A 23111-nucleotide genomic window follows, 5' to 3' on the forward strand; every position below is an offset into this window, starting at 1 on the left:
AAGCGGGCTCTAACAAGGCTATTGCAAATTTAATTGGTTCAATCTGGAGACCATTGATGTCACGTGCCTTACTGTTCTTTAAGAATATAAAAGCAGAGTAAACCTCGTCCGGTGTCGTAGGCTCAAAAAAACGCTGTATTTACACTAGGCGCACCCAAAAAATTGAGAGCATCTATATTGTGAGCGCTAATAACTAAATTTGTAAAGTGTTCATTGAAACGATTTGCTAATTCTATACCCTTTAGCTGTTTCCCATTCTCTGTAATCTCGAGCTCTTCATAACTACTTCTGTCGCAATTTAGGAGCTTAATAAGCGCACGCCAAACTAGGTCGCCTTTAGTATCATCATCACTAAATAGCTTTTCCAGATACTCTTCTTTTGTATCTCGAAGAAATTAGTTACGAAGTTTCTATATTTCTTAAATGCAAAAACATCTGGCATTGGGCTGTTCGTAATAAATAAGTCGATAAGGGATTCAGACGGGCATGCGACTTGAGTGTTTTTATTGGGTGTTTTTATCACGTTTGCACAACCAAAAGAATCAAGGAGTAAGATCAGATTGCAGCAAACTGTATTCCATTGCAGTAAGTTTATGTTACAGTCACTGCCTATGTTTATGCACAGTCTATTCTGATAAGCATAACACAGTAATTGTTCTAAAAAGACAAGAAATCTTTCACTATTACCATCAGGTAGTCGATACAAAACAGCGAAAACATAGGATCCACATTGTACCATAAGCGCTTCATAGTCTAGTGTGGTTTTTGAGAGATCTGCAATCGTCACATGAAAGCCTTTCTGACACCATCTGCAACACACCTCCGCCACGGCGGTTTGGTCTATTTAGAAAGAAGCTTTGGTATCCGGGCAAGGAAGTGACATCTTCTGAGTTGTACCATATCTCACTTATCATTATGTCAAACCTGAACGTGAAATTGTTAAGAAATGCTTCTATCTGATCGTGTTTATTACGGGCAGGCTGAACATTAAAGTGCAGAAAGGTAAGAGAGTCGGCGTAATCGTTAAGAAATGCTTCTATCTGATCGTGTTTATTACGGGCAGGCTGAACATTAAAGTGCAGAAAGGTAAGAGAGTCTGCGTAACCAGGACGAACAAGGTTGCGTGGCACGATCATAGCAAAATAAGATACAAAAAGTGTTCGTTGCCAATCGCCACTAGCAGATTTTAGCTAGGTCTGCCTCGCATGTAACTTTAACAACACTAGACTCTTCTGTTTTTTGCACGAATACTTTTTTGTCCCTCACCCATACAAAGCGCTATTTCATTTCGTTTTTCTTTGCCACAGTCATGCCCAGCAGTTGCTTTAGTTGAGGGCACAAATGCTCGTTCACAAAGACAGACTGCTTGGAAGAAAAACCGATGTCTTCTGCGGTGATCTTTGCTTTTCATGCTTTTTTGATCACAGCATCACGTTTCGACCGACGATTCAAAGACACTACTATGTTCTTATCAGTATCAGAATTCCGCACAGGAACGCGATAGCACGCATCAATATCTTGCTGAGTTATTGGCACGCCAAGCACTTCCCCGACCTTCTGCCGAACGTTTCCAAGGTTCTTATTCTGCAAGCAAGGAACACCTTTCACCTCAATGTTCCTATTTCTCGAATATTGATCCTGTGTCACTCTCTTTAGTGAATTCTGACACACTTGCTTTCCCAGCTTCTCATCCTCTTGCAGAAGAGGCTCCTGTGCTGCTTTTAGGTCAGCATTTTCCTTTCTGAGTGCTTCACATTCTAGTTTCAGGGACTCGTACTGTTGAATAATGAATTCTACACTTTCCCTGAGCTCTCGAAGTTCCTCACGGAACTCGCGTTTGAGATCCGCAATTTCCCGTTTAAGTTTGTCATTTCCCATTTTGAGCAACAGCAGAAACACACAGCAAGCACGCAAAAGTGTGAGCACCTCAGACAAAAGTTGGCAGCAGGGCAGCAGAGCAGAAAAGCATACTATAAGCAATACAAAAAAAATGATTTCCAACCTGCAGAATAGCTAAAACGTGTCTGCCCCTGCTGCTGCCTCTGCTGCCAAATGACGGCGATGGGCCAGCAATGCTCCTTATAAAGGGCTTGCAGAGCAACTGACGTGACATAGATTCACGTGGCTCCCGCAATCAGGCATAGGCAGTCCAGGCAAGCAGCGATGCAGCCGCTGGGTGCAGTTGCACTCAAGGTTACAATGCAACCGCCCAGCGTCTTCTTGAAGGTCGTTGAGCCTCTGCAGAAATCTGCAGAATAGATGAAACGTAGGTGTCGACTCCTGCTGCTGCCTCTGCTGCCAAATGATGGCGAAGGGCCAGCAATGCTCCTCATGAAGGGCTTGCAGAGCAACTAACGGGACGTAGATCCACGTGGCTCCCGCAATCAGGCGTAGGCAGTCCAGGCAAGCAGCGATGCAGCCGCTGGGTGCAGTTGCACTCAAGGTTACGATGCAACTGCCCACCGTCTTCTTGAAGGTCGTTGAGCGTCTGCAGAATAGATGAAATGTAAGTGTCGGCTCCTGCTGCTGCCTCTGCTGCAAATGAAGGGCCAGCAATGCTCCTCATAAAGGGCTTGCAGAGCAACCAACGTGACGTAGATCCACGTGGCTCCCGCAATCAGGCGTAGGCAGTCCAGGCAGTCCATGCAGGCAGCGATGCAGCCGCTGTGTGCAGTTGCACTCAAGGTTACGATGCAACCGCCCACCGTTTCTTGAAGGTCGTTGAGCATCTGCAGAAATCTGCAGAATAGATTAAACGTAAGTGTCGGCTGCTGCTGCTGCTGCTGCTGCCTCTGCTGCCATGTCCTGCACCAATGGATAGTAGTAGTTGGGTATTAGCTTTACCAATGGATAAGTCTAATCCAATTTGTGCATCCTTAAGCGCCATCTATAGTTCAATACGAAGCAGTCTGCCAAGGCGTCTAAGTAGTGGCCATGATTGAGTGCACACTGGAAAGCGTGCGTGTGGCCTGACCTAAGTTTCGCATGTTTTGAGGCTTGTTGAGCATTCAAAACTAGTCTGAATTAACGAGACCCGACGGCTATGACACCGCTAAGCAGGGTGGCCAAAGTTTAATTCCTACGTGGGCGGCTGTGGCTGAGCATGGATAGACAATATTCCGGTTTTTCTGGAAGTACCTAATTCTCATCGAAATTCGAAAGCAGAGTCTCACTTATTTCAGCCTGTCTGTTAAAATTCGTCAATATGCACAATAATGCTATACTCGTGGACAACTTTTTTTGGCTATGAAGCAAAAGCTACAGGGGCGCAGCTTTTGCACATGACTGCATTTGTACGCAATGTAGTCCAGGCGCGCTCGGCACCGGTTTCGGTTTCGCCAACCTCGCACAACCTTTCTAGTCAAGGCAGATACAATAACTCGGCGTGAATCAATGTTCATTCACATACGTCGTGTACCAAGTTGTGAACAGCCAGCAGGCAGCCGTTTGACGACCCGCCACCGACGCTGCCTTCGGTAGAGCTGGCGCAGCAGTCAGCTCGCTCGCTCGTTTATACGTGCTCATGGTTGCGATTTCCAGAAGGGCTCACTTGGGTTTTGCACAGACGCTGGAAAAGCTTTTTTTGTGTGCGTCAAGTCTGTAGTTGGTAAAGTTAGTCAACAGCCGCTGAGGGGTGTTGATTGGCGGGACAGCAAGTGACGCACTCACCAGAAGACACAGGCGTCATTTCACATTTGATGAATGTGCAAAACATACGATGGTCTCAGGTGTGCGAAAACTCGAAAGAGCGAACTAAAAGTACAATAAAATACCAGTATTTGACTGGTGAATGTTACGTATTGTTTCAGATTAGGTGCTGTAAAAAACAAAAAAGTATTGTTTCGTGTTTTCCTCATAAGAAAACGTTGGCAAAACTGTGGGAATACTTCCAGCAGCGGTGAAAGAGGCGCGCTTAATTTTCGTAGCCTTCATTTCATAGCCAAGAAAAGTTGTCCGCGAGTATAGGAAGAAGTGCACTGAGGCAAACACCTTTCTTGATTGATGTCAGTCAGCTATTGGCCAATAGCAGATGTGTATGGGAATATGCTATATTACAAAATGAGCATCCAGAAGAGAGTGGGGCGCAGGCTTCTGGGGAAAAGAGCATTTGAAAGAAAGGTGACGTCGTGCTTAGGTTGCGAGCTCCACGCACAAGTGCAAAATTTGGCTATGTTACTGCAGGGTATGCTATCTTCGGGCTGTTTTTTCACCAAGCCTGAGTGGTGGTTCAGGACCCCTTTAACAGCTGACCGATCCCCACCGTCAACGTTATCCATGTTCTAGGTCTTCACCTACAACAAGGCAGAGGAGGTGCCACCACCATTAATCATCTCACACAAACACTTCCTCAAGACATAAGCGTGGTTGGTAGAGTGATGTCTCGACACATCGGCCTCAAAGAAGCAGATGTGTTTCAGCTCTTATCAGCTGAGTGGCCTACTCAGAAGCCCACTATGAACCCCACTATCGGAAGCCCACTGTGGACCCCTGGACACAAGTTCCTTTGCGATGTGGCTATTCCACGTAAGATCATGACTAAGATGAACAGAGATATTTATATGACTGGACAGGGTTGGATAGGAACGTTAGATACAGTGTATGAAAACAGGAGAGGATTACTGTGATGGTGGAAAGATATATATTTGCGCAAGTTTATATTAAGTGGCATTAGCTAGTCGTTGCACCAGTTTTGTACCAGATTTAGGTTGTCTTGTAGGGATTGCTGGTTAAAGGTGTCAGTAACTGTTTTGTAAATAACGCAATCATGAGCAAACATCTGAATATGGCAATCTAATTTCTGAGGTAGGTCATTAATATAAATTAAAAACAAGAGGCCCTAGGACGAATCCTTCGGGCACCCTTGAGGAAACTGGTAATAAGCTAGACATTTGTTTATTAATGACGACTGATTGGGAGTGGTGAGTCGAGAATTCTTTTATCCATGCTAGTATGTCACAATGCAAGTTTAGGCCGGAAAGTTTAAATAGGCGGTTATGGGGGGGGGGGGGTACCTACCTTGTCAAATGCCTTAGCAAAGTCAAGGAAGATTGCGTCAGTTTGGAAGTTAGCGTCAAGGTTGGCATGCAGGTCGTGAACGAATATGGCTAGTTGCGTTTCAAAGGAGTAACCTTTACGAAAACCATGCTGTGATGAATGAAATAATTTGAGTCCAGAAACTGCATTGTTAATAAATGACGTGTTCCATGAGCTTGCAGGGTATGCCGGTAAGTGATATGGGGCGGTAGTTAAGTGGTGAATCTTTTTTTATCAGACTTGGGGACTGGGACGACCTTCCCCATTTTCCAGTCGTGGAGTATACCTGTAGAAATGGACTACAAGAATAGCAAGCATAAAAACTTGGCAAACATATGGCGAGTGTTTTTCAAGACCTTTGTGTTGATTTCATCAATGCCGGTAGATGAAGAAAGTTTTAACCTATCTATAGCTGTTCCACAGCTGTTCTCGTGAAACGAAGGCTGGCATGTGGCGGTGTGCTTGGTATCAGTGAATAACGCAACTGTTTCATAGTCTTGAAGTTTTGCTTCGAAATTTGATTATCCATGGTTATAAAATAGGTTACCTTGCATACGCTTCACACAAATACACCTTTGTGCTTTTTTTTAGCTAGTAGTCTGTTTTCTTCCTTGCGACATTGCTTTACTGGCGCCATGTTGGTTAGCTGGTAGCTTTTACGGCTGCAGTGGCAAAGGGCAGCCAGCATAGCAGTCTGCTTGGGATCCCCGAAGCAGCTGTGTGACCAAGGTGTCGGTGAGAATGATCATTGGTGATGGATCATGAATGAGAACAGCCAGCAAACAGAGCCCTTGTGCTTTCAAAGGCCGTGAGAACTTGGGTATACTGCTTCACTGTTCACAATGTATATACTGCTGAGATTAGCATACATCTGCAAAGGATTTTGTTTCTTTAACAATAATAAGCATGCAAGCTTTGACACAGCTTTCCTGTGCTGCTCTTTCAGATGTGGAGGCTGCTGGTGATCTTGTGATGGCTTCGACACCAAATGGTGAGTGGTCAAGAAAAACTTGTGGTTTGGCATGCACTTCTTTATCATTTCCAGCAAACTCTGCTTATACAGACATTTTCTTGAGTTTGGAAAAGGGGGATAGGTCATCTGGGAACGAGATTAGCAATTGTGACTGGAGCAGAAAAATTAGTCCACTTGACACTGCAGCTTGCAAACACATGGATAACGAGATTGCCAGGCCATTTCCGCTTATCACTTTTTGTTGATTACTGTAAGGCCACACTGAAGCTTTCCCTTTGGAATTATTTTTATCTGTGCTTTTGAATTGTAGTGTCCTTACATTACCAAAATGATGCTTGAACATTTTTATTGCCTCTGACAGCAGTTGTCCACCTCCCCCATGCCACATACCTAGGAGAGTGAACGAGAAGGGGGGGGGGGGTTAACCGAGGGGCCCGATTTTTATTAGTCATATCATAAGAAGCCAACAAACACTGACGCCAAGGACAACATAGGGGAAATTACTTGTGCCTAATAAGTTAAATAAACTATAATTTATTGGAAATTAAAGTGGATGAAAAAGCAACTTGCCGCAGGTGGGAACCGAACCCACAACCTTCGCATTTCGCATGCGATGCTCTACCAATTGAGCTACCGCGGCGTTGTGGGTTCGGTTCCCACCTGCGGCAAGTTTTTTTCATCCACTTTAATTTGCAATAAATTATATTTTCTTTATTTAATTTATTAAGCACAAGTAATTTCCCCTATGTTGTTTATTACATAATGAGGGTCTCAAATCCGGCTACATTGATGCCTTTAGGTAGCATATGTGGGTTTATTGACCAGTTGCCTTCACCCAAAAAGATCACGTTCTCGTGACGCCTGCGGCAAAAAAGACGTTCCACGTCCGCCGCCAAGGTTTGTGAGTGGTGGCGCTGGCTAACACTCCCAGAGTTCTACTAGGACACATAAATACCCAAGAAAGCGGATGGCTAAACAGCACTGCGGTAGTTCAATTGGTAGAGCATCGCACGTGATATGCAAAGGTGTGGGTTCGGTTCCCACCTGCGGCAAGTTGTTTTTTCATCCACTTTAATTTCCAATAAATTATAGTTTCTTCATTTCATTTATTAAGCACAAGTAATTTCCCCTATGTTGTCCTTGGTGTCAGTGTTTGTTGGCTTCTTATGATATACCTAGGAGAGTGACACTTTCGCTATCTGTATGCGCATGAGTAGCAGCACCATGCACTAAATTTTTCCACTCTGGTCATCTATCTTTCTTTTTGTTCTTTTTCTTTTTCTGGACAACTGAAGTTCTAGGAAACCATGGAATAATGCAACTGCCACAGCTGTTGCATTGCGATTCACAGCGTGACGACACAGTGCCGTTGTTGTTTTGTCCTTCATTGATCCTGTTGCTGTGCTGTTATTCTGGTAATGTTGTTCAGCCTAGTAGTCAGACTTTGCACTCTTGTGGAGTCGTTTTCTGGTGACAGTGGCCACACTTAAAGCTGGGTGGAAGACGGAAATGCTATGCATGCGCTATGATTTCAACGTATGTTGAACCTGCTGGATTCAGAATTTGGAGCCTTTTGCAACGATACATATCGTATCGCAAAGGTTGCTCTGGGATGTACAAAAAAAAATATATATCTAGTGGCAAAGGGTGTAATAAAGTTCGTGTATACAGTGAACCCATTAGTACAGTCAACTTTCGTTAATTTGACAATGGTTAGTTCAGTGTGCTTTTCACATTCTACCATATTCGAAAGCCTCAAGAGGCATTCATAAATGTTCAGGGAATATTAATTTGGAAGCATGTTTGATTTGCATTGAATTATAGGTATAATTGACAGCATTTTATGACACTGGGTGTAGCCTAAGATAAAAGGGAAACAGCTTCTTTAATCTTTGGGCGCTCTTTGTTCTGCAGTGCTGCTAAAATTGTTAAAATTTCTTGAGGTTCATTTGGCTGCCCTCCTGGTATTTTGAAGCAACGGTAGTTGAGGGCAAGACCTCAGTTGTCAACTTTTGGTGGTTGAAACCTTAGTGTCTTATCTGATCGGAATGCAGGTTAACCACATGCTAAAAGTTCGTGTGCACTAATCAACATCCACAAATTTGGTTATGAAAGTTGTGGGAACTTGTGCCCCTTGAGATGCCACCAACACAGTAACTGCGCTGGTAGCCCAGTGGCTATGGCGGGCTCAATACCAGAAGTGGCAGTCAAATTTCATGGGGCGAAATGTGAGAACACTTGTGCACTTAGGTTCAGGTGCATTTTAGAGAAACCCAGGTAATCAAAATTTATCTGGGACCCCCAGACTACAGCGTGCCTCGTGTACGCGCATCTATCAGGACCCCGAATTGAATGTGCATCCAATTTTTCACTGTACTGCAGTAAAAAATAGTGCACTTTAATGTAACATGGCCCCGATTTATAAAAGAAAAATTACCTTTGCAAAAAATGTATTTTCTTTTGATTAGCTTTCATAATACAAGTGACGTGCACTCTTTGCCATTTGTGCATCTTGGCCAAAGGTACCAAACATGGCGGCAGTATTTTTGAGTGACCTTTTTTTGTATATACGACTATGATCACTTTTCGAGATTTTATGTGACACTGCCGACCTTATATGCCAACCTATCTGGTGCCAAGTCGCACGAAATCTCATGAAACTGATAGTGTTTCCCAAAGTAATTGACTGGAAATACCACTCCAGATTGTAGTTGAGCACAAAATTAACCCACTGCTACCTTCATGAAAATTTGCTGTCGCCATCTTGTGATGGCGATGACACTGCATCTTGACGCCTATGATGTTAGGCTGTTGTGAATGCTGCGGATGTGGTTTTGGTTTGGTATCCGACGGTAACAGAGATGATTTTCTGACCCATTTTCTATAAAAAAGATGCATGTTAGATTTGGATAAATACTATAATAAAGTGGTTTTGGCATGTTCGCATTTTGGCCCCAGATTTTTATTTTCTTTATCAAAAAGAAAGACATGAGACACCACAGTAAATGTTGTCTTAAATGATCTCTAAGGCCGTTCATATTTTTTTGAAGTGTAAAGTGGCTCAATCTCTTTTGCATGACCATGCGTGTGATAGAGAACAGGCAATGCGAAGTGTCCTTTTAAACTTCATAGAGGGAGCATGTACAGAAGCAGAGTGGACAGTGTATGTTGTCGCATAGTAGTGACGGTGAAGAAAGCAGCAACACTGTGAGTTAAGAAACTAGTGTTTTATTGGGTCAGCCTGTGCCCTCAAAAACAGGCCACACTCAAAGTACAACGGTAGTGGCGAACATAGTCATTGATCGTCGAAAATATGATCACGGGTCAAGCGCCTCAGCTTTTATACATGAGTAATTGAATGTTCCAGAGTAATCGCTGGTGCCTGCATGTCTTCCAGTAAGTACCACACCGTTCACGTCACGCATACAAGCAGATTACACAACGTTCGGGGACAACAGACAGCCGATAGAACCATTGGTCATCATCATCAGCCTGGTTACGCCCACTGCAGGGCAAAGGCCTCTCCCATACTTCTCCAACAACCCCGGTCATGTACTAATTGTGGCCATGCCGTCCCTGCAAACTTCTTAATCTCATCCGCCCACCTAACTTTCTGCCGCCCCTTGCTACGCTTCCCTTCCCTTGGGATCCAGTCCGTAACCCTTAATGACCATCGGTTATCTTCCCTCCTCATTACATGTCCTGCCCATGCCCATTTCTTTTTCTTGATTTCAACTAAGATGTCAATAACTCGCGTTTGTTCCCTCACCCAATCTGCTCTTTTCTTATCCCTTAACGTTACACCTATCATTCTTCTTTCCATAGCTCGTTGTGTCGTCCTCAATTTGAGTAGAACCCTTTTAGTAAGCCTCCAGGTTTCTGCCCCGTAGGTGAGTACTGGTAAGACACAGCTATTATATACTTTTCTCTTGATAGATAATGGCAACCTGCTGTTCATAATTTGGGAATGCCTGCCAAACGCACCCCAGCCCATTCTTATTCTTCTGATTATTTCAGTCTCATGATCCGGATCCGCCGTCACTACCTGCCCTAAGTAGATGTATTCCCATACCACTTCCAGTGCCTCGCTACCTATTCTAAATTGCTGTTCTCTTCCCAGTGTGTTAAACATTGCTTTAGTTTTCTGCAGATTAATTTTTAGACCCACTCTTCTGCTTTGCCTCTCCAGGTCAGTGAGCATGCATTGCAATTGGTCCCCTGAGTTACTAAGCAAGGCAATATCATCAGCGAATCGCAAGTTGCTAAGGTATTCTCCATTAACTCTTATCCCCAATTCTTCCCAATCCAGGTCTCGGAATACCTCCTGTAAACACGCTGTGAATAGCATTGGTGAGATCGTATCTCCCTGTCTGACGCCTTTCTTTATTGGGATTTTGTTGCTTGCTTTATGGAGGACTACGGTGGCTGTGGAGCCGCTATAGATATCTTCCAGTATTTTTACATATGGCTCATCTACACCCTGATTCCGTAATGCCTCCATGACTGCTGAGGTTTCGACTGAATCAAACGCTTTCTCGCAATCAATGAAAGCTACATATAAGGGTTGGTTATATTCTGCACATTTCTCTATCACTTGATTGATAGTGTGAATATGGTCTATTGTTGAGTAGCCTTTACGGAATCCTTCCTGGTCCTTTGGTTGACAGAAGTCTAAGGTGTTCCTGATTCTATTTGCAATTACCTTAGTAAATACTTTGTAGGCAACGGACAGTAAGCTGATCGGTCTATAATTTTTCAAGTCTTTGGCGTCCCCTTTCTTATGGATTAGGATTATGTTAGCGTTCTTCCAAGATTCCGGTACGCTCGAGGTCGTGAGGCATATACAGGGTGGCCAGTTTCTCTAGAACAATCTGTCCACCATCCTTCAACAAATCTGCTGTTACCTGATCCTTCCCAGCTGCCTTCCCCCTTTGCATATCTCCTAAAGCTTTCTTTACTTCTTCCGGCGTTACCTTCGGGATTTCGAATTCCTCTAGACTATTTTCTCTTCCATTATCCTCCTATGAACCATTGGTAGCATTTGAGAAACTTCCGAAACAGACAGGCACGGGTTCCTGCTGTAAACCGGCTTAAATGGCGCGATCTGCGTTGTTTCTTGCACTGCCGTGTTGTACGCGAACCTTACGTACGGCAGGACGGCATCCCACGTTTTGTGCTCGATGTTAACATGCATTGCAAGCATGTCGGTGAGGGCTTTCTTCAGCCACTCCATAAGACCATTCGTTTGCGGATGGTAAGCAGTAGTCCTCGTGTATCTTGCTCAGGCTGTATTGCAAAATGGCTTGGGTGAGCTCCGCAGCGAAGGCCACTTCTCTGTCGGTGATGAGGACTTCTGGGGCATCATGTCACAGCACGATGTTCTCAACGAAGAATTTAGTGACATCTGCTGCACTGCCTTTAGGCAGAGCTTTCGTTTTGGCATAGCTGGTAAGGTAGTCTGTAGCCATGACGATCCCCTTATTTCCAAAAGTTGAGGTCAGAAAGGCCTCGAACAAATACATCTCTATCTGTTGAAATGGTTGGCAAGGAGGCTTGATTGGCTGTAGTAATACTGCTGGCTTTGACGGTAGTATCTTGCGTCTCTGGCAGTCTCGACATGTCTTGACGTAACAAGCAACGTTGGCGGTCAGGCGCTGCCAATGGTACTTGTGTTGTATTTTTGCGAGTGTACGGGAAAACTCGAGGTGCCCGGCTGTCTTATCGTTGTGTAGAGTCTGCAGGACTTCTGACCAGAGTGCTGCTGGCACAACGAGAAGGAAGTTTGCACGGACTGGGGAGAAGTTCTTTCTTGCAAGGACATCAATGCCCTAGGGACAACGTCAGTGTTGCCTTCCAAATACTCAACTAGGTTTTTTAGCTCCAGGCCTGCTCGTTGCTGTTCAGTGAAGTCTTCTGTGCTTATCGTTCCTAGGAAGGCATCGTCATTGTCCTCATCTTGTGGCGCCGGGTCAATGGGGGCATGTGATAGGCAGTCGGCATCAGAGTGCTTCCATCTGGATTTGTAGACGACAGTTATGTCAAATTCCTGGAGTCGCAGACTCCATTGCAAGAGGCATCCTGATCCTTTAAGTTTGCCAGCCAACACAAGCTGTGGTGGTCGCTTACAACTTTAAAGAGCCTACCATAAAGGTAAGGGCAGAATTTCATGGTAGCTCAAATGATGGCAAGGTATTCCTTTACCGTCGTAGAACAATTGGCTTCCTGTTGTGACAGTGCACGACTGGCGCAAGTAATGACCCTTTCAAATTCGTCTTTCACTTGGACTAGGATGGCACCGAGACCTAGGCTACTTGCGTTGATGTGGATTTCGGTGTCAGCGTCTTCATCGAAGTGGGCGAGCACTGGTGGTGACTGCAAGCGCTGTTTGAGCTATTGGAAGGCTTCGGCTTCCCACTTAATATCGATGTGCGATTTGGGCCGTGGGCCTTGGTGGGCCGTGGGAAGTTAGCGATGGCAGCTGTTTTCTGTGGATTAGGGCGGACTCCAGATTTTTTGATGATAGAAGCTCGTCATAAGCGAAGCGGAACTTTTCTGGCTTGAGAGTGAGCCCTGATGACTTGATGGCCTCTAGTACTGTCGCAAGCCGCCTAAGGCAGTTTGCGAAATTTCCTGCAAAGATGTCATCCAAGTAAACAAGACAGGTCTGCCACTTCAATCCTGCTAACACCGTGTCCATGACACGCTGGAACGTTGCAGGCGCCGAGCACAGTCCGAGTGGCATGACCTTGGAACTCGGAGGCCGTCTGGCGTAATGAAGGAGCTCTTGCAGTGATCCCTCTCGTCGACTTCTATTGGCCAGTAGCCAGTCTTGAGATCCATCGACGAGAAGTACTTAGTGTTGCAGAGCCGATCCAATGTGTTATCTATATGTGGGAGAGGGTATACTTTCGTCTTTGTGATCTTGTTCAGTCGACGATAATTGATGCAGAAATGCAGGGTTTCATCGTTTTTTCTTCACCAAGAAAAGTAGTCTTTGTATCATAGGAAAATACTTTTGAGCTGTTGCTGCTTTCTCATAGGGAGACTTGGATTTATGTCGGTCTGGTTTGGGAGCTATGGTCATTGAGGTAGATGCAGCAAAATCCGAGAGAAAATCGCATTGCTAGTTTCCACAATTTCCTCAATGTATGGAATTGTTGTGCCCTTATTAATGTGTTCGAACTCTTGGCCGATGTTTGTCAGCATCACTTCAGTTTGTCCTCCGTGCAGGCGAAATGTCACACAGAAGTGACGGTGAAAAAAGCAGCAAAACTGTGAATGAAGAAGCTGGCGTTTTTTGGGGCGAACTGTGCCCTCAAAAACAGGCTACACTCAAAGACTGATAGCGGGCAAAAATTTGATCAGCGGGTCAAGCGTGTCTGTTTCTATATGTAAGTCATCGAATTTTCCAGAGTAATCGCTGGTGCCGGCGTGTCTTCCAGAAAGTACAACACTATTCACGTCGTGCATACAATCAGGTTACACAAGTCTCGGTGACAACAGACATTGGATAGAAACATCGATAATGGTTGAGAAACTTCCGATACATACAGGCGCATCCTGCGCTGAGCGATAACATTTGTTAGATGGTGAAAAGTGGTCAGCCAAGAAAGATAAGTACAGTGTCAGAGTACTCGTTTTTAGTCCATAGTAATCGTGGAACTAGCTGTCGTCCATGTCTACCGTTCTTTCATCGCGGGTCTTATTTTGCACTCTTTAATCATGTCACATACTCATTGTCTTTCCCTAGGCGTGTATGTTTGTCCTGGTATGATTAACTGAGTGAGGAGTGGTGTTGCTTCACAGGAAAACGACATTTCTAGTGGAGCATATGTTACACTCCGCTCACATTTCATGTGCTTGGATGGCTGTACAGTATTTCATTGATTACAGCATGTTAAAACATCCATGTCTACAGGAGGTGCCAGCTACGCAGTTGCCTTTGCTGTAAGATAGCAAAGAAACCAGATCAACATACCCTCTTACTCCACTCAATCCACTTCATAGCGGAGTGCCAACAGCGTTCTGTGTTGTGCTGCCAGTATGAACATTGTGCACACACACAGCATGTGTGCATGTGCAACACACGCACACGAATTGTTCATACACTGGTCTGAGCAGAGCAGACTGTAAACGCAGACGTAAACAGTTCCTGCTGCTGCATATGCTAGTCATCCCATCCAATTAGCCTGCCGCACGTCATTCTATTGAGCGCACTCCATCTTTGTGCTGGGGCACTTGCTGTATGCATGTTTTTGCCAGCAGTGTGTGCCAGTGTTCCATGTGAGCTAGTGCAAGCATGTGTGCCGTGAGCTGTTTTTGCAACTGCACCTCCCCTTGCTTGTACATGTGGCACATTCATGAGTCATGTGGCCTCTTGAGCGATGGCGGCAATGGGCAGCTGCTTTTGTTTTAACCAAGGTTGTGTATGCATTTCCTTGCATCTGAACAACGCAGTTTGTGTATGAGAGTTGCGCATGGGTAGTCCATTTCGTAACTTAAAGATAAAATGCCTCAATACTTGCTTTCACTTGCAAGCAATTGCAGATATTTATTTCCCTTTACTGTTCTGTCTTCCTGTGCAAAGGTGATGCGCCGACCACCCAGATTCACCTTGATCCTGGCAAACGTGAGTGCATATTGAACAAAGAGAAGGCGGTTGTCTTTGTGAATGAATGTTGCCTAGGTGACAGCCCGGTAGCCGAACTCAGCTGTGCTGAGCCTCGATACTGTATTTACTCATGCAAGAGAATCTGGGAAAGAAATTTGTTGTTGCATTTGGCATGTCCTGTTAATGTAACAAGAAGCAAGGCACTCTTGAGTTGAATAGTACCACAATGCCTAGTTTATCTTCGGAATTGTGTATGTTTCAAGTAAAAATGGTTCATTTTTTTTTCTTACGCTTTCCTTGGCTTTATTATCTGTTGTCCCTTTGGCTTCAGGCGCTAAGGACCGAGTAAGGAATGCATGTGGGTGCACTTAATCAACAGCTTTAGTGAGCTGACCTGGTATTTTGACTTGCTCTTGAAGGGCTGGCATACCTTTCTTAATCTCAGCCTAACCACTTCTCAAGCTTTGTTTTACTGTTACAGTACTTATTTAAGGCACAAAGTTGCGCTAGTTGGAATTTAGATACACATTCCTGTGCGCAAAGAAAACTGGAAAAGAGTGCAGAGAAAAAAGAAAAAAAGACTGGACTGGTAGAATGCTGTTCTTCAACTGTATTAACCTTTTGAAATGAATGACAGCAAGTCACTTGATGACAGGAAAGAACATATCTTGGCACTTGCCTACAGAGGAGGGTCAAAATCTTAACACATTTGTCTAACACCACTATTCATTATGCAAAGCACGAGGTAATTCTTTCTACTCTTCCACCTGTTATCCCACCGGTTATGCAAATGGGCATGGGTGTACCCCCAGCCTGGTACTCGACTTATTTCTGGGGTAAACAGTCTTGGGAGAGGAGCATGTGCTATGCAAATTGTTAAAACCTACGGGCACAACAAAACCCCGTGAAATGGGGTTCTTGGCTGTTCATGTGGTTGCAATTTCTCATATAGCATCCCAAAGCACCTATTAGATGGGTACACCTTCTAGTTGAGAACAAATACCTTTCCATGCATTCAGGTTCCTAATGGCTGAGCACATGGCCAGGAACCTGTTTGTACCTGGCAGCAGCTTGGGAACAAATACCTTTCCATGCATTTGGGTTCCTAATGGCTGAGCACATGGCCAGGAACCTGTTTGTACCTGGCAGCAGCTCTGGTAAGCCTGCCACAGCTTCGGCAGATTCTCTGCACAAAGGCCCTCCACCGTTGAACAACGGGTGCCCAGAAACCACAACTAGAATTATCAGTAGAACCCCTTTTGAGATGAGAACACGTACAAGTAGCAGAGTGCCAGGCCAAGGTACGTACTTGCTCACTAGAAAATTCGGTGGGTTTTTCGGCATCACTAGGATTTAAACCCAGTATTACCTGCGTGTGAGTGTAAACCAACAAGCCCAGTTTAGAACTCTCATGCTTGGCTGTTAATGTTGTGCACCGACTGTGATGTTTGTTTTGTCATTTTGTCTACAGTAAGTGTTCCCATTTCTTCATCTGTGGTTGAAACTGTGCAAGCTCTTGTTTGACTCTGCGCCTTTGTACCAAGTTTATTTGAGACTGCAGGCTCACTCAAGCTACAATGCTGTTCGTTTTCTCGTGCCACCCATTTACTTTTTGTGATGAGTAGAATGTTTCATTCGTTTATCAATATTTAATTTTAAATTTCATTTCAAATAGTGCAAGTTTGTGGACTGTCATGCTATTAGTACATTCAAGGTGATGATGATACTTTATTCTTTGTTTTTCAAACCTTGCAGATGGAAAGTTACCAACCAGCCCCGAAGATGCTGCCAACTTGGCTCTCTCACCTGGTGAAGTGTTCCAGGTTAGTCAAGACAGTAATTTGAGCTTAGATGATGCATGCGCATGCACCACATTTGTCTGGTATTCCACCAAAGTGCGCAGCCCGCAAAGACGTCTGTGTCAGCAGGCATTTGGTACATTAGACCTTACTGTGCCTAGCCGTGTCCTGGAAAAAAAGGGGATCTTGGGAGGTTGAGCTAATTTATTTTTTTATTTATTTCAGATACCCTCATGGCCCACAGGGCATTATTGAGGGGAGTGGTACACACATTGCAATAAATTTGTACAAAAGGAGACAACGCATATATAAAAAACATATATATACCGGAACAAATACATAATTCACAACCCGGAACATGAAGCGAGTTCAAAATTGTACAATTTCCAAGAAACGCTAAATCACGCACAAAAAAGTTGAAAATTGCAAAACGCCACCATTAGCACAAACATGAACACAGCAAATCTGGGGGGAAAATACAGAAGGATGCGCATGATAACGAGAAAAATGGAAATGGAACCAAAGCTATGACAAGCAATAATGTGTTGATAATTTCTTCTTAAATTCATCAAAATCTTTCGAAAGTGCAATATCCCATGGTAGCTGGTTCCAGTCCAACGATGTTTTTGGAATGAAAGAATTCCTGCAGGATGTTGTACGGCACTGTGAAACGCCAACTTTGCATGGATGATCTAAGCGGGATGAAACATATGTTGGCGGCGTGAGTAATGTATCTTTAAGGGTGCAATTCATGTGGTAAATTTTAAAAAACAGACACAGGCGTGATATCTTTCTGCGCGTTGCTAGAGGGGTTAGTGACAATGTGTTTTTCATTTCTGTGACGCTGGACAAACGATCATAGTTACGAAGGATGAAACGGGCTGCTCTGTTCTGTACAGCTTCGAGGGCGTCGATAAGAGAGTTAGTGAAAGGGTCCCATACTGAGTTAGCATATTCTAATTTGGAGCGGACAAGCGATTTGTACAGAAGAAGTTTAACAGGTGTCGGGGCTAAGGAAAAATTCCGTTTGATATCCAAGCATGCGGTTAGCGGACGCGATGATAGAAATGATATGTGCCTTGCAAGCTAGGTTTGACGTTATAATGACACCGAGGTATTTGTAAGATGTTACCGGTGTTAGCAGGGAAGAACAAATAGTGTAGGGAGCGGGGCACGGATTGACGCGACGCGAAAAACTCATTACTTTGCATTTAGTATCGTTAAGTGTCATCTTCCATTGTGAACACCAGTTAGATATAGTAGCTAAGTCTTCCTGGAGTAGTACGGTGTCATTAGTATTTTTTATTTCCCGGTAAACTACACAGTCATCTGCAAAAAGTCGCACTGTGGATGTTACGTTGTTAGGCAAGTCATTAATATATACCAGAAAGAGCAAGGGACCGATAACAGAACCTTGTGGGACGCCTGAGGTCACAGATACCGGTGATGAGTTAATGCCGTTAGCGTGCACGTACTGGAACCTGTTAGACAAAAAGCATTCAATCCATCGTAGTACATTTTGGTCGATGTTAAGTTTACTTAGTTTGTGAAGAAGCAAGCTGTGAGAGACTTTGTCGAATGCTTTGGAAAAGTCTAAATAGATGCAGTCAACCTCACTGCCACGATCAAGTAGGAAGTTAATATCATTTGTAGAATTTATTAGCTGTGTTTCACAAGAAAAGTGTTTTCTAAAACCATGCTGCGCATGAGTAAAAAAGGATGATGACTCAAGAAAGTTTGCTAGGGATGACAAGATGACATGTTCCATTACCTTGCAAGGAATGCTGGTTAGTGATACTGGCCGATAGTTGAGTGATAGGTGCTTGTCGCCTGATTTATGGAGTGGAACCACCTTAGCCAATTTCCAGTCGTCTGGAAGGTCACAAGTTTGAAGGGATTGCTCAAATATTTTCAAAAGTATGATGGAAGAACATACTTTAGTGTTTTTCAGGATTTTAGTGCTGATATTATCGGGACCACATGAAGAGGATAACTTTAAACGATCTATGATACTTATAATGCCTTCAAAGTCAAAACGAATGGGATCCATAGGAAATATGATAGCGGGAGTATAGTCTGGTGGTGATGCGCTAAAAGGGACAGAAAATGCATTAGCAAAAGTCTCGTTAAGTACATTAGCACTATCACTGTTAGGGATGGGATTTGATTGAGAATCCAGGAGAGAGATTGATGGCTGATCTGACCCATTAACAACGTTCCAGAATTTTTTAGTATCAGTTAAAAGAAATGATGGCAGTGTGACATCAAAGAAATGTTGTTTAGCATCTTTTAACAATTTTTTATAAGTGCCAACTGCGGCTCTTAGAGCTGACCAATGCTCCGATCTTCCGGACGACCTCGCCCTGACAAATAATCGCCTTTTTCTGTTCCCGAGGCGTTTTAAGGAACGAGTGAACCATGGGGATCTACGATTAGTCGTGATGATTTTACGAGGGACGTGCAATTCGATTAATTCATGCAGTTTTTCTTTAAACATGCACCAGTTGTCGTTAACAGATCGTTCGGCAAATGCCAGGACGAAATCGTCGAGAAAAAACCGGAGGCCATCATTAATTGAAGAAAAATTTGCTTTAGCATAATTGTAAATGGTTTTCGTTGTATTTGGCGTTTTATTCAACGGTAAATTCAACGTGATGTGCAGTAAACAATGATCACTTAAGCCTGGCAAGTATTTGACCTCAGAAACAAAATCTGGGGTGCTCGTTAGCAAAAGGTCTAATACGTTAGAACTGGTAGCTGTCGTCCTTGTCGGCTGGGTAACCATTTGTGTTAGCGAGAAGGAGCAGAGGGCTGAAAAACTTGCCGACTCGGAAGATCCGTCACCGTCCACTGCAGGGCTAGACCAGTTAATGTTCGGGAAGTTGAAATCACCAAAAATAAAAATAGGACGACCAGGAAACTTTGTTTGAATTATGTTCAGAATATCATGAAGGTCGTTAGAAAAGCCGACGGGCGTAGATGGTGCGCGGTAGCATGCACAAAATATTAGAGCTTTATGGTTAATTGTTACCTGTACACATTTGAACTCCAGTGTAGTATCAACACTAACTTCAAAGCATTCTAGATTGTCCGACACAGCGATTAATACACCACCGCCGCGACCAAAAGAACGGTCACAGCGAAATATACGGTAACACTTTTCCGTTGAAAATATTTCATTATTATGCACAGTTTCATTGAGCCAAGTTTCTGTTAGTACAATGATGTCAGCTGCTGTAGTATCGGCCGTGCAAGATAAACTATCATGATTGCCAATGACACTGCGTATATTAGTAAAAAGAACTGAGACGTTATGTGGTGCCTGCGCAGGTCGGTGCTCATGTTCGTTGAGCTGTCTAGGAGACAAAGGGCCAGAGTTAGTTACAACACGTTTTTCATCTTTTGCTTGAACGCTATCAGTTATAGGGCAGTAGGTATAGCATTTTTTCTTCAGAATAAGCCTGTTAAAACGAAGATTAAACGGTTCACCGGGCTCAGTTTGCTTCGCGAATTCAGCAAGCTTCTTCCGTGCATGCCTGGTGTCCGGAGCAAAATCTTCATTAATCGAGAAATCGGACTCTTTTAGTTTGTTTTTTGCGCCCATGACCTGTTCTTTAGTTTTGTAGTGCGTGAATTTCACAATTTATAGGTCGCTTTTTCCCTGTTACGGCCTTACCGATCCTGTGCGCGCGTTCAATGTCCAGTTCGGCTAAGGTTAAGGACATGTTCTTTTGAACAATACCTCTTATTTTTTCCTCGGATTCTGCCCATGTTGCATTGGGTCCATCTGGAACATTATAAAACACAATATTATTTCTGCGAGACCTATCCTCAAGGTCATTTAAACGGATTTTTAATATCTCATTTTGAGCTAGTGCTCTTTCAGCATTTTCGCTCACTGTGGTCATGTCCTCCCGAACTGCGTCGAGCAACTGCAATTTATTTTCAACAGCGTTAAGGCGGGCGGAGATTTCTGTAATGTTTTTACTCAGTTCCTTCTGATTTGCTGTAAGGCTTTGCAGGGAATCAATTATGCGCGCCTGTCCTTGTTCTATGTTGGCGGAACGGTCCCGAAGATCATGAAGCAGCGTTAAAACTGAACTGTCATCACCTGAAGCTTTCGCGGATTTATTAGAATTCGGCCCGGGATTCAGCTCGACATCCCCGGACAGCAACATTTTTATCACGCAGAAACACACATGCACATGGTTCAAAAGCAGCTGTGGGCATGGGAACACGACAAGGAACGCGTTATCTGAGCGTTTAGAAGATGTGTAACAAACCTGGAACAGGCAGAAGCGGAAGATATTTGTCAGCCGCATTGTAGCGTTGTTCCCATGCCCACTCAATGCCAGGTGCTTGGACCTTTAAGGCCCCTCAGCCGAGGCAACACACCTCTTTGGCCTTGACTTCATGGAGATGGCACCCCTGGACTGACTCTCCAGGCAGAACTGGTGGTTGGCGTTTCCGGTCCCTTTCCCCAATCAATTGCTTTCCTATGAACTTACCTTTTCGTTCCTGTCATCTCCTTTCTTCCCATTTTTTTGTCTCTACCAGGCGGCTTGGGTTAACCTGGTGCAGTATATCCAACCTTGAGTATGGTGCATTGGGTTATAGCAGTGATGCATAGCTGGCGTGTGCAAGTCATTGCTCTGTCAAACTTGTAGTGTCCTCTTGTTGGGCTCCATGGTGGGTGGGTGCCCCCGCAGGGGCGTCTGCGAAAGCAGGCGTTTGGTGTGTTGCGACACCACGGACCCGAGCACACGAGGGTTGGACCCTCCCGCGTGTAGCCGTGCGCGGCTTAGCCGTGTCTGAGGAAAGGGGGATCCTGGGGGTTGAGCCGATGCCGGGTGTTTGGACCTTTAAGGCCCCCCGGCGGAGGCAACACACCTCTTTGGCCTCTGCTTCACATAGACGGCACCCCCGGACTGACCCACCCGGGGGAAATCGGTAGTCGCCTCTTCCTGTCCTCCTCTCCAATCTTCGACTTTCTCTCCCACTTTTACATCTTTCCTGTCTTCTCTTCACTTCTTATTACTTCCTTTCTCCACGGCGGCAAGGGTTAACCTTGTGTATCTGCCCTCCCTTGGGTATAGTATATTGGGTTATAGTAGCAATGTACGGCTGGCGCCTGCAGCCTTACGCGTTAAGGCCTGCAGCGTCCCCATGTTGGGCTCCGTGGTGGGTGGCCGCCATTGCTGCCGAACACAAACCAAAATACCATGGGAACGCCCGCTTTTCCCCGCCTACTTGATCGTCACCCTCAGAAGAGGGGACGCACCGAAGAATTCAGCACATGTTTGACCCGCACTAAAGAGAACTACCCGAAATACCATGTTGTACATAGTGAGAATGCTGCAAAACAGGCCAGACTCATTTCACCATTCACAGTTTCAAAATCTTTGACCGAAGCCTTAGGGTCAGGTTACAAGGTGATGAAAATGGCAAGTGGAGATCTTCTTCTTGAGATCCCACAGAAAAATCAATATGAAAAGCTAGACAGACTGGTGACCTTTGGCAACATTCCAGTTTCTGTTACGCCACACCGATCAATGAACAGCTCACGCGGAGTCGTCTCAGAGGGAGACCTTCAGGATTTGACAGAAGCTGAACTGCTGGAAGGATGGAAAGATCAAAATGTGACCGATGTAAAGCGTATTATAATTAGACGGGACAATAAGGAAATCCCCACAAAGCATCTTATCCTAACATTTGCATCCAGCGTACTGCCAGAAACGATTGAAACAGGATACATCAGATTAAACGTTCGACCATATATCCCCAACCCTAGAAGGTGTTTCAAATGTCAGAGGTTCGGCCATGGCTCGCAGAGCTGCCGTGGTCAGACAACTTGTGCAAAGTGTGGAGTGCAGGGCCACCCCTCCGAGAACTGCAGTGGCACACCTCACTGTGTGAACTGCAGTGGCGACCATCCAGCTTACTCACGCTCCTGTCCGAACTGGAAGAAAGAAAAAGATATAATCACCCTTAAAGTCAAAGAAAATATTTCGTTTAAGGAAGCCCGTAAACGGTGCTCACCTTTCCACAGCACACCTTATGCTGATGCGGCGCGTCGGGGGGCAGCGTCGCAGCGGCAATCGCCGAGTGCCCTGCCCGCGTGCAGAGAGCAGGCACCTTTGGCTCCCGCCCCCAGGGTGGAAGTAGGTAAGCCTACTCCATCCAACCAGCAACCAGGCCCGGCTACCCTTGGGTTGCCGGTCCCACAAGAGTTATCTGCGGAAACCTGCGCTGCACGCAGCGATCCCGCAGGGCGGATAGCGGCCACGAAGGTAGGCGCAGCTGAGGCTGCCTCGACCTCCCCGGCCCCTCCCAGCGCTGGCAACAGCCGGCGCAGCCAAATCCCACAGGGAGCCCCATCGACCTCAGGGCTGGTGGGCGCAGGGGTCTTGCCTTCCGAGGTGAGACTCTCACGAAAAACTTCTCGCTCGCAAGAGCGCGTGTCCGGCGCCTCACAAGAGGCAATGGACACAACACCTATACCTACGGCGCAGCAAGCGCCTAAGGAGCGGCGAGGTTCCCTCGAGCGCTCCAGAAAAAACAAAACCCCGGTTACAGGGCCTCGAAAGAGCTCTGTAACCTAAGGCATCACCTCCCTTTCCGTAGACACAGTACTTATTTAAAATAAATATGGATACACAAATTATCCAATGGAACGTCAGAGGTCTTCTTAGAA

At 45.0% G+C, this 23111-nt stretch overlaps 1 protein-coding gene across 3 annotated transcripts in view; it reads left to right on the forward strand.

The window, feature by feature from the left end:
* LOC142592652 (protein NEDD1-like) overlaps nt 1-23111 on the forward strand; it is a 137605-nt gene that overhangs the window by 72763 nt on the left and 41731 nt on the right. For all 3 annotated transcript variants that reach the window (XM_075704214.1, XM_075704216.1, XM_075704215.1), the window contains 3 exons: nt 5981-6025; nt 14595-14636; nt 16374-16441. In XM_075704214.1, the coding sequence (XP_075560329.1) occupies nt 5981-6025; nt 14595-14636; nt 16374-16441 (155 nt within the window). The remainder of the gene's footprint in view (nt 1-5980; nt 6026-14594; nt 14637-16373; nt 16442-23111) is intronic.

The sequence above is a fragment of the Dermacentor variabilis genome, chromosome 9, assembly GCF_050947875.1.
Source record: "Dermacentor variabilis isolate Ectoservices chromosome 9, ASM5094787v1, whole genome shotgun sequence".
Lineage (NCBI taxonomy): Eukaryota > Metazoa > Arthropoda > Arachnida > Ixodida > Ixodidae > Dermacentor > Dermacentor variabilis.